At 37.0% G+C, this 17,501-nt stretch overlaps 1 protein-coding gene across 1 annotated transcript in view; it reads right to left on the reverse strand.

Annotated features, from left to right (window-relative positions):
• The window catches only part of LOC145662762 (mitochondrial carrier homolog 2-like), a 217,171-nt gene that overhangs the window by 17,858 nt on the left and 181,812 nt on the right, over positions 1-17,501 (reverse strand). Inside the window, exon 5 of the mRNA XM_081728633.1 lies at positions 9,100-9,167. Within this exon, the coding sequence (XP_081584759.1) occupies positions 9,100-9,167 (68 nt within the window). The remainder of the gene's footprint in view (positions 1-9,099; positions 9,168-17,501) is intronic.

A 17,501-nucleotide genomic window follows, 5' to 3' on the forward strand; every position in this document is an offset into this window, starting at 1 on the left:
ACCTGAAAAAGCGTTTTTACACTTTTTCAACCGAGTGCTCCCACCGGGAATGGAACCCGGGACCGCTCGCACCGAACGCAAGAGCGTTAGCGACTACGCTAACGGGGGCCAGTTCATAGTTTTCGGATTCGAAGAGATCAATAGTGACACCCCAGACGTGCGCTCCTCACGATCTTTTTAGCAATGCACAAATGGAAAATGGTTTTAAAATTATATTTTTCCTTTCAAGTATGATTTGTTAAAAAACTAGTCCTTTATTTTAAAAGTATTTTCTACTTCTTAGTTATAGTTACATATATTTTCTATTTATATTTTATTCTGTTATACATTTATTATTTACATTTACACATACATTTACATTTGAAGAGAAGCATGTAACAAATCAAGGCAGCAGGTACATACACAGGATGTAGGTCCTGGCGGTCCCAGACCCCCTTTCTCCTTACGCATTACTACTTTTCTGTAAATTTTACCTAATTTTAGAGATGATGTTACACATTTTAGTACAATATGTTCTCATATTGAATTTGAACTCTGCAAAAGCTTCTGATCTTTGAAATAAATTTCTCCCTACGCCCCTGCAAGCAGTGACGAGTTCAGGGAGTAAACAGGGGATAATGCCTCCCTAGAGCAACAATTTCCCAGAGGTCATGTCTGTTTCGGATGTGATACCAGTATTTGTGCGTTACCACTTTTCACTCTCAGTGTACTGGAACCTATCCCAAAGGAACTGCTCGGAAATCTTCACCGGTTCTTCCCTCTGACCCCCATGAAAAATGGGGCTGACTTTGGACATGTATCACATCTGGAATATCGTTATTTACGTCAGTGACCCCCAAAACTACGTATTCGACAGTAATACAGGATGTTTTCGATTCTTTTTGCCTGTCACCATCCCATTCTGACCTGCATGCCAAGTAAGGCTTAACTAGGACATAAGCAGCATCGGCAGTGTCACTATTCATCTGTTCGACCCGCAAACTATGAATTCGACTCCGCAAATTATAATGTCGTTCGTATATGACTATTTTTATATGTCACCTTCCCCCTTAGTAGAGTGGTTTCAGTGTCTCGCCTCCCGTAACTATGCAGGAAATGCAACCAACTTAAGTATATCTTAAATTACCATTTGAGAAACAACTGTGCGGGTGATCCTTTTCGGAGAGGAATTCGTTGACTACTTTTTCAATATCACCATGTTTGCTTTCTTCGCTTTCAATGCTGAAGATTGCCAAAGTGCTGAATTTCATCTGCAACATTATGCTATGAATATAGGTTCTAATCGCTTTTAGGTCACTGAATGCTCGCTTAGGTGTTGCTCTCGTCACAGGAAAAGTGAGATACGATTATAAAAGAGAACGGGTCTAAACGGAACACTACTAGCAATGATAGTTATCTAAGATTAAAGATGTAACTAATTTATTCTTATCTAAGATTAAAGATGTAGCTAATTTATTCTAAGTTGAAATTTCACTCAATATTTCCTTCACCACTGTTCGGAAACAAAGTTGTTGCAGCAAAAAGGTGATACATCTTTTGCATAGAATTCACAGTCTATAGCTAGTTCCGCAACTTCTTCCTTTAAGGCTAAAGTAGTGGGAATTTTAGAAATTGTCGAAAAAGTCTGAAATTATATAAAAGCCTACAAAGTGAAATTACGAAACGTTAATAGGCCGCCTTTTGCCGTGAGCCTCCTGCACTGGGGGCCCGTTAGTTACGCCATCAATTCAGGGTGCATAATACACTCACCCCTTTTCAGGAACATTTTCTAAGGCAAAAAACATATTTTTACTGCTGTGTGAATTTGAATTGTATTTGGTAGAACCGTCTGATAAAGGAGACAATATACTCAGACACAAATCATGTTTTTCGAAGCTTTTGTGGAAAATAAAACAAATCGTCGTAAATATGTTATATTTCTGAAGAGAAAAAGAGCAAAGCGTTATTGTAAGTACGCATAATAGAGTCAATTGGATGAGAGTTTACAACTTTAAAAAAAAGTCTGTTTACGTCATAGCTTGTTAGATGAAGGCTAAGTGAACGGGATTTCTACGCTGGAAGTCCTAGGTTCGGATCTCGGTCATTCTTGTTAGTTTTTGCTTTTAGCTATACTTAGTCTGTACATTCCAATACTTCACGTTGGAATTAAATGTAATCCGATTTCATACAATGTGAAACTTTGCACAGCGACGTCAGTCGGGTGAAAATACTATATTCCATTGTTACTCTGATATACTTGTTCATATATTTATAAATTGTTTACTAAATAAAAACGTATGGTGGACCATACAATTGGCGTTGCGTAATGTATTTGATAAAACTCTGCTAATAAGTAAATCGACACACAAACATAGTCAACGTCTTGCGAATGAAATCAGAAAAATAAAAATAAAAACACTGCTGAACAAGACTGCACTTATTTAATATAAAAACACATTTACACGTGACGTTTCGATCTTCTAGCCAAGATCCTCATCAAGAGTGTATGTCTGATGAGGATCTTGGCTAGAAGATCGAAACGTCACGTGTAAATGTGTTTTTATATTAAATAAGTGCAGTCTTGTTCAGCAGTGTTTTTATTTTTATTTTTCTAAGTAAATCGAGTTAGGTAGCCCTCGACAGGGCTGATGGTGTTGTGGGCGAGCATTTATTAATACTAGTTTTGTTTATATTAAAATCATACATGCCAATGTGGTTTACTATCACAACAACTAAACACTTTACAGACGGCCCGAAACTTGTTTACCAAGCAGTACAGTCTACCAGGTATTTGCGAAAACCTTTGCTTGATGTTGTCGACCCTGTGATCGAACGGAATGGTTTTTTCGCCCACCCAGAACACTTACTGTTAGCCATGACTCAAGATGACAAGAAACACATAAGAGAGCTTGGACTGCGAAGAATTCTGAAGGCAAGGCAGAGAGATGCAAGAAGGAGAACAGTAAGAACATTCATGCCACCACAAATCAACTTTAATGCGCAAGAATACTCAGAAATTATTAACTGGATGGACTGTGGGATTATCTTCTCCCCCATTGTTGGCAGAAATCAGTGACGACGAGATCAAATCGCACATCGGCAGTGACTCAATCCCTGACTGGAATATTACTTTCAAGCAATTCCCAGTTCACACGCAGGCTGTTGAACGCTGTGTAAAACTCGTCACGGAAGCCTCAGAAAAAGTTTGTGAAGCTGAATCACGAGATGCATTTATAAGAACCACTCTGCTGTCCAGATCATCTATGCCTAAATTCACCAGCAAATCAGTCTTCAAAGTACCTTCGGCTACAAAATAGAGAAGAGTACTAATGGAAACTGGACAGGTCCAACTAACATGGACTATTTATTCAGAACTCTGTTTCTTTCTTTTTTATATAAAAGTAAGTTTATTGTTAAAAACTACATTGTAACTTAAATAAATATTTAAGCTTTTTAAATATAGGGCAAGTCAAAAAGTACTATGCACGTTGTTACTGTTATCACCCATCATGTCACAGGACTATCTTTTTTAGGTACTGTTTTTCTATAGCATTGGGATCATTGCGCAATGGGAAGTTGTTAATTTATTCGCATCTTAATAAAACACAATGTTCTTATGTTCAAAAATAAAAATACTGTAAGTATTATGTTTAAAAACAGTATATTAAAGATATTTTTAAAAACTCGTAAAAATGTAACATTTTCAATATTTTAACAAATTTTAGGCCCTATGCGCGACCGGAAGATATCAACTGATCTAAACCAAATTAAAACACAATGAGTGATATTGACAAAAAGAAATAGATTCTATGTTAATTAATATTATATAACAAATTATAAGTGGAGAAACAACTTTCAGATATAAAACTCATTAAAAGTTAAATTAGAACTACAATATTATTTTCAACAAACAAATCACAATCTATCTATATAACTACCAGACAAACTAATACGCTTTTCTATAGACTGATGCTACAGATTCTACTTTCTTCAGGTTGTCTTCAGGTTCTCCTTATGCCACGTTAAAGTGTTCTATCTAAGGTAAAAATTTCTTCAAGCTTATGGGAAGAAGGGAAGGAACTCAAAATACTGACAGCATTGCCTTTTTGTATGGCTATGCTTATACGTTGCAGTAAAAATTGATAGCTTCTAGGGTCTCCTGTCTTTGCTGTCAGACTTGCTCCTAGTTCTTTCAAAAAATCCATTGCTTCTTTGCTGAAAACACCTGTTGTTTCGGTAGCAAAGGCTATAAAATGATGGTCTTCTTTAAGTTTAGAGTATTTTGAGTGTTTGCGTGAACAAGCCGTTTCCGCTGCACTCCCTGCTTTTATACTTGTGGATTGTAGATAAGATGGAGCAAGCGTATCCACACATGTGAATTCCCAGACTAATCTTAGACCCTTTTCCCACGGAATTAATGTTATTCCGTCTGGCCGTTTACCATCGTTCCTGAACATTCCTGGAGGTTCTAATATACTCGGAAAGTCGATGCTTGCAAGAGTTCTTTTGATTATGTTTTTTTAATTCGCTATGATGTGCAAATCTTCCTCCACTTTTGTTGCAGCTCAAGGCATGAAGACTTTTCTTGTCCATCTTGTTGTTGCAGGTGCAAATAAATTTATGGCAAATATTCAGGCCTAAGCCCAATCCTATGCAGATTTTGAAAAAGCTGTCATTCAAGAATGTTCCTATGTTTATAGATGGTGTTGACTGTAGCCATGCTCCTGATTCCTTCTCTCTCAAAGCTTTGATGCGTGCACTTTCAATGTTGTTTTCAGCGACTATTTCGTGTTCGATTACCTCGTTTAGAATAATTTGATCCCATTGTTTCTGTGACTCTTTTAAAACCGGGGTTTTTCCATCGTAAATGCCTTTCCAAATTTCCAAAGCCTCTGCCAAATGGCTTATTCCCACTTCGTCAACTGGATAATTTATAATTTTGGAAACGAGTGGCAACGCTCCGTGGCAAGAGGAAATGAAGGCAGGAAGGCATAGGTCTGAAGCCTTTCTTATGCCTAAACCACCAACTCTGATGGGAAGGCTTGCTTGAGTCCATTGCGTTTCGTTGATATTGAAGTTTATTGTTGATTGTAACGCTTTCTTCAGTATGTGATCCATTTGTAGAAGTCTGGAGGGATTGACCCATGTTGGAACTGTTCGGAGAAAGTAGGTTTGTTTAGGAATGCCGAAGCAATTTTTGAGCAAAAAGAAAGCAATGTGGGCTGGTAAACTTTCTAATCGGAATGATATTCTTTTGAGGTCATTCAGGTGTTTCTCGAAATGGTATTCGATTCCTTCTTCGTGTAGTGGTGAACCCAGCAATGAGATCTCATTATTTTTCAGTATTCGTATTCCGGGTAATATGTTTGAAAATTCAGATACAATTTTAGGGTCGCTTTTTTCCGAATTGAAGAAAAGTTCACATTTTTGTGGGTTTATTTGTAGACCTATTTTCTCTGAATTTGTAATCAACTTCTTTATATCTTCCAACACGGTTTGTGGTGATCCTCCAAGAGTTCCGTCATCAAGGTAGAATGTTTATAGGCTCTATTTGAAGACGTTAAAACCTATTACATTACGAAAACATCTAATTCAAAAATGAAAAGAAAATAATCGCAAAAATGATTTTTTTTTTCCATATTTTGTCAAACTTTAGGGTCTAAGCTCGACCGGAAGATGTCAAACCGATTTTGATATTTTTTTTTAAATTTTTATTGGTTTATATAATTCGCAACTTTTCCGCGCTATTACAACTTCGAAATAAAAAAAAAATGAGTTTTTTCGGCCCACCCTATTGAACACCTCCCCACGACTCTGTTGCTTGTGTAAAACGAACCTTTACAGAAACTACAACCTGTATTTCGATAGGGAATTCCTTTGGACGGCTGTTCTAGAAAATTTTGTCCGTACTGCTAGTGATTTGTGGGTACAGTCGTATATTCATTCTCTGTGTTGGAGAACCGAAGGCTGGAACCAGGGAATGCTTATACTTGCTGATCCCATTCTCGATTAAAGTCAATTTAATGTCATAACCCTTTATCTTACATTGTTTCTTGATTATCTAAATACCACACTCTTGATTCGTAAAAGGCTATGGCATAACACTCCCAACAGCAACTCTGTTTTGGTGGCATTTGCGACATTCTTTGAAAAAAATATATAACATACTCACCCCGAAGGTGACTCACTTTGGATGGGATTTTCAGGCCAGAAAGGAAACACAAACTCTCTGTTACAGATTATACACAACACTGAATAAGTCAGAAGAGGTGATTCTGCACGTAGGGAGAAAGAATCGCGTTTGGTCGAACATACACGGAACAGTCTTCTCTAGTATCGCATTGTAGCTTAGTTTACATGTGTCGTAAAAGCAAAAGTGATGCAAAAGATCGCAGACCCTCGTCTGAGATTGAAGTAAGTTGATAATTTGAGTATTTAAAAAGCCTTTCTTCTTTTTTGCGATCGCTACCACCTCATATTATTGAGCCATGAAAATTTAGCCCTTCCGAATCTATATGCTTCAATTTGTAAGTATTTATCTGCAAATCATCTCTGTATTAAAATACTACAATAACAGTAAAACCGCCTGAGCTCCAACCTATAACTTTGGATTTCAAATATTTGATTTATGGTTATTTGTGAGTTCACGTTCAACAGAGACAAATGTTTTATATTATGTGTACTTTCAATAAATTACTTAAATAGACATTTTTCATAAAGTTTACTTTTTAAATTATTGCACAAAGCCTTCCTATTTTAATTACCCCTTCCCAAAATCAATGCAAATGAATTGTGCTGTTATCTTTGGAGTTCTTTTAAACTATATGTTTGTGCCCAATCCTTTCGACAATGAGATCTCGGAAACTACAGGATCTAGAAAGATGAGATTTTCACTGATCGATTGGAAAGTTTATGTAGGTTGTCCGGTTCTAATTGAATATTTAAAAAACATGGCCATTATTTCTTTATTATATTTTTAGGGGTATACTGGAAGTGTTAAAATTAGAAAAAAAAAAAAACTAATGCATCATATCCTACGCATTATATATTCCAACGCCACATAATTGTATACGGGGGTTGCATACATCTCAGGTGTTTGTTTCATGGCCAAATGGTGATGAAAAACGAGGGATAATTATTTTTCCACTCTAAGTTGAATCTTTATTGTTTGAAGTGTTTTGCTCAATGAACACCATATATATCACTGACCTTATAATTAATTGTGTGTGTAGCGTATTTGCTTATTACATACTGCATGCAAGAAAAAAAGAAAACTCTGATCATACATCAATTAGGAACTCCAACCGGTAGGCTCAAGTAGGTTCAATCTTGCAAATGGTGCAAGATATTGAAAAAATAATCAAGAAAATCTCCCTTTATGGTACCCTTTGCCGATTTTTATCAAATGTCCTTAACTTGAGTCTATAAGGGGAGATGTACAGATGTTGTTAGGAATGACAACAAGATACATGCTCAATTGTGAATGATGCGCTGTGTAGAGAGCGTATGTTCAGCTAGTCTATATATTCAAATGCTAGGTTTATATGTTTGTCCGTAGTCCTTTCGACAATCAGATCTCGAAATCCACAAGTGTTAGGAACGTGGCGTTTTCACTGGTCGATTCCAAATTTTATGAAGATTGTCCAGTTCTCATTCAAATTTTCAAAAACCGCGTCGTTACTGTTCTATTCAACATTTCAGGGGCTGTTTTGAGCTCATAAGATTAACATTGTTGCAAGCCGAAACTACGGTGTTAGGCAACCAGTAGAGATGTTACGTATGGCGGGTTGAGGGCATTGCAGGCAGGCGCTTTGCTTAAATCTGAATGGCAAAACCTATTGCATGCTGGCAACTTGAAAGGCCTTAAGAGACGCAATGAGGCGTACTTGGATGGATATGGATTTATTAGGAAAAAAATATTTCTACTTGACATCGTGTTACTTCTACAAATTTGCTACAAACTCACTTCACCATCTATACATAGCAATTCACTTCCTTTGTGAATCTCCTCTCCTTTACTTGAGTTGAGTTGATTGTGAGTTTAACGTCCCGTTCAGCAGCAAGGCTATATGAGACGTAAACCTACTGATTAACGTGGAATCCGAACCACATGAGCTCCCGCTGGGATTTGAACCCGGGTCTCCCACGCCAAAGGCGAGTACGCTAACCGCTCAGCCCCGAGGGAGCTCTCCTATCCTCTACTTGTGTGAGTAAGGAGACATGTACAGTGGGAAGGAGATTCACGGTCATAAGAGAACGATACGCTGAGTAGACAGTGCAGGTTCAGCTAGTACAAGGTCAAATTTATTTCATTTCTGTAACCCCCACTCTGAGATTCGTATCATGAATATAGGCTCGTACAACACTTCTTTATATTCGAACGCAATCTATATATATAAAAGAGAACGCACAAAATCCTTTGTCCGCTCATCACGCTAATACGGCTGAACCGATTTCTTTCATTTTTGGGGGGTTGTTAGGATTTGGACCCTAGATGGTTTTTATCATATCACTTTAATTTTCAATTACCAGTGTCTTGAGATAATTGACCAATCAGGTGTCAATACGTAAAAAAAATCCTTTGTCCGCTCATCACGCTAATACGGCTGAACCGATTTCTTTCATTTTTGGGGGGTTGTTAGGATGTGGACCCTAGATGGTTTTTATCATATCACTTTAATTTTCAATTACCAGTGTCTTGAGATAATTGACCATTCAGGTGTCCATACGTACAAATCCTTTGTTATTAGTTCATCATAGGTATAAAAATAAACGTATTTATATGCAACCCGCATGACCCTGTGACTCGGCGGGTTAACATAACTGACAGGCGCTATAAATCACTTGAAAGCGAAAAAGTAAAAATTATCTAAGTAACAAAGTTTATTGCGTTCGGGGGTGACCGCAGCGAAGCGGGGCGGGTTAACATAAATGACAGGCGATATAATGTTAACATTTACTGCAATCTTCTATGGTTTTTATCATATCACTTGAAAGCGAAAAAGTAAAAATTATCTAAGTAACAAAGTTTATTGCGTTCCGGGGTGACCGCAGCGAAGCGGGGTGAACGCTGCTAGTCCTCTATGTATTGAAGACAAGTAATACAAGCAGTATACTCACCCTGAATCTGTCACTGTCATGCAGTTTGACACAACCTGAAATGGATATGTAACAGCAGTGGCGATGAACTGAAAAGAAAGACGAACTGCATTAGTGCACTTCAATCTCTAATTATAAATTCTTATTAAAGCAAAGAAAAACAATATTGTTCAAATTAATGTACAAGTTGGGATTGGAAAGGGAAGGTCACTGCATTCTTAGTAGGATTACCTATTATAAAGGAACGAAGCATGCTCATGCTCTATTTGGTATATATCATCTACTGTAACCTGTTACGTCTTTGGGCAGTAGTCCAATCAGGAACGGAGAGTGATGGTAGAATGGAGCTAAAAGTAGGCTCGGACAACTATGTGACAACGTGGAACAGCATATCCAGACAAATATTCTGCATTTGTAGAATCTGCTATCTACCCGGACACCTGCTTGTGTGATCATCCGGTGTGATTACACAGTTGAGTAATGTATACTTTTGAACACTCTCAACATGTTCGGCGAGTCCCACGGGCGCCATATTCAGTACATTGCCTCTCAATTGTTTTCATCCTGTGTACCAACTCTCTGGACCATAGACTTGAATTAAAGGATGAGTCAGTATTTCTTTCCCAAACGGAGAATGCCAGTAAACGGAAAACGGTAAGAAGAAAAATAACAGGAATGAGGATTTGTGCAAAACACTATTACATACGTTTTACATTAATTATACTAGTGCATCTACACCTTGCTAATTAACCAGTCGCACATCGCGCTTGAAGTGTGTAAACAACTGTTTTTCCCAGATTGAACAGATTAGAAATGCGAGTCCACAGACGTTTGAGTGTCACTTCGATACAGGGTTGTGAAAAACCCAGGTTTTTTAGTAAAAAGCCCAGCCCAGTAGGTTGTATTGGGCAAAACTGAGTTTTATTAAATTTTGCATATATATATATATATATATATATATATATATATATATATATATATATATATATATATATATATATATATATATATATATATATATATATATAAGCCATATTCCTACTTAAAATACCATATGAGAATTCATGTTCTATTGTACACATAAAACTATGAAATAATTCTTGAGGCCGCAGTGATTCACCTCTGGTGCGGGTTCCTAGTTCGATACCAGCTTCCACCAAGTGTGCTTTATAGTTGACAAGTACCGTGTGCATAGTTTCTCTCAGGTCTCCTCCGTTTCCTCCCACTTTTGTCATGCCACAATCATCATTCATCTCATCATCCATCTCCTTAGCCCTAGTGCATAATCATGAGAAACTAAACTAAATTTAAAAATAACAAAGAAAGAAAAATGTCGCAAAATCCGTAAAGTACATCGCTTGTATTTTCCGATGGGGACACTCGTTCGGAAGTGTAAAAACTTTTTCAGGACAGCCATCCTAAGTGAGATTTCCCTGGGGTTTCCTCATTCACACCGGGGAAATGCCGGGATGGTACCTAACATACACATCCCAGGCAGACCCCAATTCTTTGTTCCTATCCTTTCCTCGGATAGTGTGATCGGCTAGGGACGTCATCCTCATACGTGACGGGCTAACATGGCAATAGATGTCAAAAGCCCAGAAATGTAATTCTATTCAGAAATCTAGATTCAAATCCTTGAGCTATCCATCGTGACTATTATTTTAATTTTCCTCAAAGCACGCCAGGCAAATACTGCGATAGTACTTCAAGTTCAGGAAGCAGAGATAAAAATGGTTCTATTGAATGGATGTCGTTTTTCTAAAAGGAATAAAAAAAGTACTTTTTTTTTTAAAAGAACTGAAATGTTGGAAATTTATTCCCCCCCCCCCCTAATTTTCAGTTGCCAATTTGCTTTCTTACAATACATTTCACGATTGAGGGGTTTCTGTGACATACAATAATTACACTATGCTTCACATATTCCATCACGATAGGAAGTTTCACGATTGCCGTTAGAGTTGAGAAGACAGAGATACACTCATGTCCAAAATTATTGTCGCGTCTATAAATATGTTGTTGTAGGAATATAATTTGATAACGAATTCGCCCGGTATTTCTTATAATATTAGCATGTGTATAATCGGAAAAGACATGTATGTGGTAAATTTCATGTCAAAAGAGCAGTAAATAAGAACAATAAAACGAAAATAAATCTTTCTTGTCTATTTAGGAACATTTTGTTTTACTCATTCTAATTTTCGTATTTATAATTCTTTTCCTCTGAAATTTACCACAAGTATACATTTCCCGGTTATACATCTAGTATCAGTATTAAAGGTACCCTGCAAAATCATTATCAAATTATATTCTCACAAAAAGACCGTGATAGATATGCAACAATCATTTTGGACATGAGTGTACATCTTGAGTAATTTACTTTTTCAACTGAAACGTTCACAATTTGTAATTAACTGAAAGACATTTTATTGTCTGTTTATATTAATACGCAAGTTTTATATTAATACAGAAGTATAGGCTTACTACAAAAGCAAAGGAAATGTAGACGCATTACTTCTTATTCCATACTAGCTAAAATGCGTGTTCTTTGCACGGAAATAATTAGGTTCATGGAAATTACTTGACATTCCTCTCTCCCTTACGATACGCATATCAATGAAAGTATTGAAATAAAAACTCCGAAAGATATTATATTTTTTGGCATGAATTTTGAACCCCTTTCTCCCTTAGGATAGCTTTTTAAGAGCCTGCCTTACTAAAAACATACAAAATTTACCATTTTTTCGCTTGTTTTTCGTAAGTGAAAGGAGATAATGAAATACAACTTATCACAATCATAGATAATGTTATTCTACAGCAGAAGATAAGAAGTTGATGAATTTTCAGTGTTGCCAGAAAAACAACATTCCTAAAATCTAAGTTAAGGCAGCAACTAGAGGAACTAACTCAACTCATTTGATTACGTATCGTGTTGTTTTGGTTTCCTGTGAACTAGGCCTACGTTTTAAATAATAGTTGTATTTAGTTTGTAATAAACAAAATAGTTTTAACATACAGTTATTAAAACTAAATAATAATGTTATTTGTTTTCATTTTTATATAAAAATTACAGTTGAACACTGTTACACTATATTTGATGGAGTACAAACAAAATTCGATATGCATGATTCCCAAAACCTTTTATGTTTTCAGTGGTACTCTGTTCTGGTGATAAACACACATTTGAAGCCAATTCTAAAACTAGATACATACTAATAAGTACGATTAAAGAAGTAATCATGATCACATTAAGGTTATTATTTCAATCCATGTTTTGAAGTATATTTTCTGAAGTGAACTTTTTGAGTTTTATTGTTTTTTAATGTGGGTTTTACCCCTCCCCCCCAAAAAAAACAATGGGAATTTTGGGCTGAGGAAAATTCCAACAACCCTGCTTCGATGCATTTTGTATACTCCAGCTTGAAAAGCGGAATTTCTCATTTAGCCTGCAGTGAAGCACATTTGCAAATTGTCTTCCCATAACACAAAATCAAAGTTTTGGTCTAACTGATAAGATGGTCTGTTGGGTGCCGAATCCGGCCAAAATGGTAATTTGTGTCTATCAACATTTGACTTTACAAATCGGAGAAAGGGCCCTTTAAGATATCATTTAAATAATTATCCCATACAAAAATATTCTTCATGGCCACAGGTACAGTACTGCCTTCATCTTGATCAAATGCTTGCCAGATCAAGAATCTGACTCTTTTTTTCGCTTCACTTTGCAGTCTGCAGGGAAATTCATTCGAGAAGTGCTATTTCAGAACTATCTGCAGGGAATCTAACTGGGATCATAGGGGACATATATATATATTTCATCTCCATGATGAATTTTTTACCATTTGATTTTACAAGCTTTTTGTATAATTACCTACAGCCTGTCTTTACCGTTGTTGTTTCATTGCTATTATATAATGGAGCATTAGGCGTTTTTTTTTTTTTTTTTTTGTCTCAATATGAATAGTTTTTGTTTAATTCTAATGATGGTTGATTGACTGATCTTCATTTGTGTTTTTACGGGTGTCTTTATCAATCCCTTGCTTAACTTATATTTTACAATGCTTTCCATCTTGGCATGAGACTTCTTTGCTGGAAAAATTTATACTGTCCTGGAAACTGGCCTTGAATCACTTCTGAACTGCTACTTAAATGACGACACTTGGATGCAAGCATGTTTACCTGTTGGCTTGGGTGGTTTCTGTATTCGACGGGCTGTAGGTATGACGATTCCTACATTCTTAGCGTCTTACCACGGATTTCTTCCTTTAGTCGAGGCTCTCCTTCCACAAGGTTATTTTTTGGACCCAGATGGTTCAGTTCAAGAACGTTCTAACAGGTGGGCAAGCTTAGCAGACACAAACTTCCCAGAAATTAGCAAAAGACGTTATCAGTCATCAGTATACACCAATTGCATCTCACTTACATAAGCATCTGTTACAATCTCTTGTTGTTCCGGAAGATAAAGGCAGGCTCGTTGCTGCCTCATCTCCCGAAGCATTGATTGATTGCGATATCTTCCCCGCCTTTACGCCATCACTTGTAAATTGAAAGCTTTCGAATTGCTGTTGCCTTACGTTTAGGTTTAGCTGTTTTTGAGCCTCATCGCTGTCCAGCTTGTGGAGATCAGGTTAACCAACATGGCCTACATGGCCTTTCAAGCACGAAGAGCGCTGGTAGATACGCCCGACACTCCTCCGTTAATGATAATACTTCGAACCCTTAACACTGCTGGAATTTCTTTGAACACGGGAACCTTCTGGTTGCTGTCGTTGGATGGAAAGCGACCCGATGGCATGACAGTGGTTTCATGGATAAGAGGTAAATGCTTATTATGGGATTTTAAATGCGCTGATACATACGCTCATTCAACTCTCTCTATCTGTAATGAACGATGAAGCTGTTGCTAATCGCAGAGGAGCTGAAAAGCAAAGAAAATACAGCAACCTTCTCGAAATTTTTTTCACTCCAAATTACTACCGAGACTTATGGCGCTTGAGGTGCAAGAAGTCTTGAATTTCTTAGTGAGGTAGGAAGACGGATTTCTTGCGTTCCCGGCGAAATTCGTTCTACATCTTTTCTAATACAGCTGTTTCTACTGTAAGCATATGGTCCAGCTCATCGATATTAATGGAAGAAAATTTTAACTTTTTAAGTGAACCTCGTATAAAAGCAGAGGCGTAAATAAGGGCCCCGCAGACCCCGCATTGCGGGGGGCCCCAAGCCATCTGAGGGTCCCCAAATCGTGAAGTGAGACGTAGAGAAGGGGCCCCACTTCACACTGTCTGCGGGAGGGCTCCCAAGCCTTTAGTTACGCCACTGCATAAAAGTTTATTTCAGATTTTTTCTCTCAGCTAACAAACGAATATGTATGTGTGCGTCGCATCTGCGACGGAAAGCTTGGTGGACCCTCTCGTCTCTGCAAATACGGTGCTATTATTCAACACAGGGACCAAACTTCGTCTCCAAAAATTCCTGCCTATAGGTTGTCATAGTTATTTTTAGCTCTGACATCAACAGTTTGCATTGCGAGCCCCTCTGCTTGGTAGAAGCAAGGAGATTGGAAAAAAAGAGCCAGCCAATCAGCTCCGGATGAGTAGACGAACAACACTGCGCGTACTATGGTACATTTGTTATGTAGTTAATTATTGTGTTTAGCGCATTAAAAATCGTATGGAGCAACAATGAACCAATACTAAATATATGGTGCGTTGATGGTAATGAAAATGTTGCCTCAAAAAGAAAAACTGAAATCTTAAAACATTTGTTCGTAATATTTGCTTATAAAGTCGTCTTGACGACAAGGAGCTAGCTGCGCAATGGAAAAACTTCAAGACCACCTGAAAGAAGATAAAATGGAAAGTAAGGGAATTAATCCCCCCAACCTTAAGGATATCCCCCTGGGACCGCCAAAGATTATCTTTCTTCAACATCAAAGTGAATGAAAAGTGAAAGTGCAGAATAATAAAAACGTATGATGTAGTGAAGTTCAACCGGTAATTCTCGTCTTCCGCGTATGTAATAAGAACAATTGGGCCAAGTGTTAAATCGCATTATCATATCCATTATTTAAATCGAAGTGCCAAAATATAATGTAATATGTGTTTATGCAGTTTCAGTGTTGTTTATTAAAGTGAAAAGTGAAATTTCGCATATCCTTTATCAAAATAATTATCATGATATTAATTTATATTTTGTAGTTTGAGAGATTTTAATCTATTTTTTCTTTCCAGCATAAATACCTAATGCGTAATAATTTTCGCATTATTAAATTGTATCGGCATTGAGAATACGGTTAGAATCAGTCTTTGTCAGTTTCCCAGAATGTTCTGACCCGAGCTCTGAACCCTGCTGTCCAGTGGTTATATGGTCGGCTTTGGTAGACTTCGGTAGAAAGTCCGAACTACTAGTGAAGTCTAAAGGAGACGTCCAAAACATACAGGATCGAACCCCGGACTGTCATGAATACCTAAGCCCTCCTAGGGAACTGCAGGACAAGAACCACATACAGTAATATATGGCTTATCCCGAACACGTACACACGGTAATTGAACCCTGGTACTCTAATACTACTCAATGTAGCAACGTCTCGTCGGTCCTTTGCACTTTACCACCTGGAAAGGAACTGGACGAAGTGTTTGTACTCTAATAAGAATAGTTTATATATATGTATTACTCCCTGGATAATAGTTTTTCTTTTAGATCATTTCCAGGTAATTTGAATTCCGTTCTGGCGATTTCATCTTGTGTAGGTAGGGAAATTAATTATTTATTTGATATTTTAAACTTTTGTACTTTTGTTTAAATTTCACATATTTCGATGTTTTGATGATTATATGTATTCTCTAAATTAGTGCTCAGTATACGCATATCTTATGATATCATATAGGGAAAAGGTCCCAAGCTCATTAAATCTTGAAGTACTTCCAAGAACTTTTCCAAGTAGTTATTTTTAACTTTCAAAAGTAATTAAATAGCGTAGTTTGATAGTGGAAAATACACGAGAGACAGATATGCATATTCCGTATTTATTGAATCTGAATTAAGAAACAGATATTAAGAGGGAGAAGGAGTGAGCCACAGCGACCGGAATATTGGTGTTCAATTTAACATGGGATCTCAACCATTTTTTAGGGAAATCATGGTTTTATTTCGTTGTTTCGCAAAAATGTCTCAATAGCTCACTCAATATGATGCATCTCATTTTAGGGGTGCAATTTGAACTCTGTGCATGATACTTTCTTGTTATAAATACAGATAATTATAATCCAAATTCCCATAAGAAAATGATCAAAATTAGGGGTAAAAGTCTTCTGTTTTTTTACAGTAAGGAAAAGAGCTAAAAACTTCGGACTTTTTTCAGAATGGAGTACTATCTGTGTATTTGTGCGCTACTGTACTATTTTTTCGCTGTTTCCAAATACATCGATTACACAATCGATGAGAAATTATATCCTTCATCATTGAATCTACAGAAATCAGATTTTTTCGTGTTCACGTACTTGGCCATCTAACTGCTAGATGGCACTATAGTCATTCCTCATCCCACTTTCCTTCTCAGCGGGAGCCAGTCCTTTTGAAAACCTACTTTGAACTTCTTAATAGGGGCGGGAGGAAGGAAATCATTGTGAAAAACGGGAACTTCAAACACGAGGAATGACAAAATTTATGACCTCTTTAGTTGATGGTTTCTGTTTCAGCAGTACAGTATATTTCTAGATGGTTTCTATGAGAAGTAATTTAGGAAGTCAACTTTTCGACAAAGATTTGTGAAGGAGAAGGCGAACCAAAGTCTTCGTTTATGTATTAAGAAAGAAATGGAAACTTCCTGCAGGACTGAGAATATACATGCAAGAGAAAAGATAAGATACATTATTATAATCTTTAGGGTAGATTAATCCCCGAAATATTCTTTGTTTACCTGTCAAAAAATCAAGAATAATATAGAGCTCTTTCATCAGCTTCCATCGTACAATACTAAACACACACATATTATATACATCAAGGCCGGTCTTAGGTGGTGCGGGGCCCGATTGGGAACATTTTGATATTGCTTCTTTGATAGTGTTTCTTTGATATTCTTCCAATTCTGGCAGGTTTTACCAAAAGGGAAGAGTCCTTACTCATTCCAGGCATTCAAACTAGGGACTGGACTACTTGCTTCCAACATTCCGTCCCCCATTTATCCCGGTCTGAATCAATTGTCTAAAGCCCATAAAACATTCAAATTCAAATGTAGATGTTGCTCATCAGTGTCGACACCTAAATATTTCTCAATCAACGGTAGGGGTGTTTGGTACCCTCAATCTGTCTCCCTCTTATTAGCGGAGAAACACTCTATATTTGGTAGTAATTCTTAAAAAAAAAAAAATGCTGTTTAATGTATGTAGTAACGCATAGGAAACTAAATTTTAATATACCCTAGT

The sequence above is a fragment of the Thermobia domestica genome, chromosome 10 (genome assembly GCF_964235325.1).
Source record: "Thermobia domestica chromosome 10, izTheDome1.hap1.1, whole genome shotgun sequence".
Lineage (NCBI taxonomy): Eukaryota > Metazoa > Arthropoda > Insecta > Zygentoma > Lepismatidae > Thermobia > Thermobia domestica.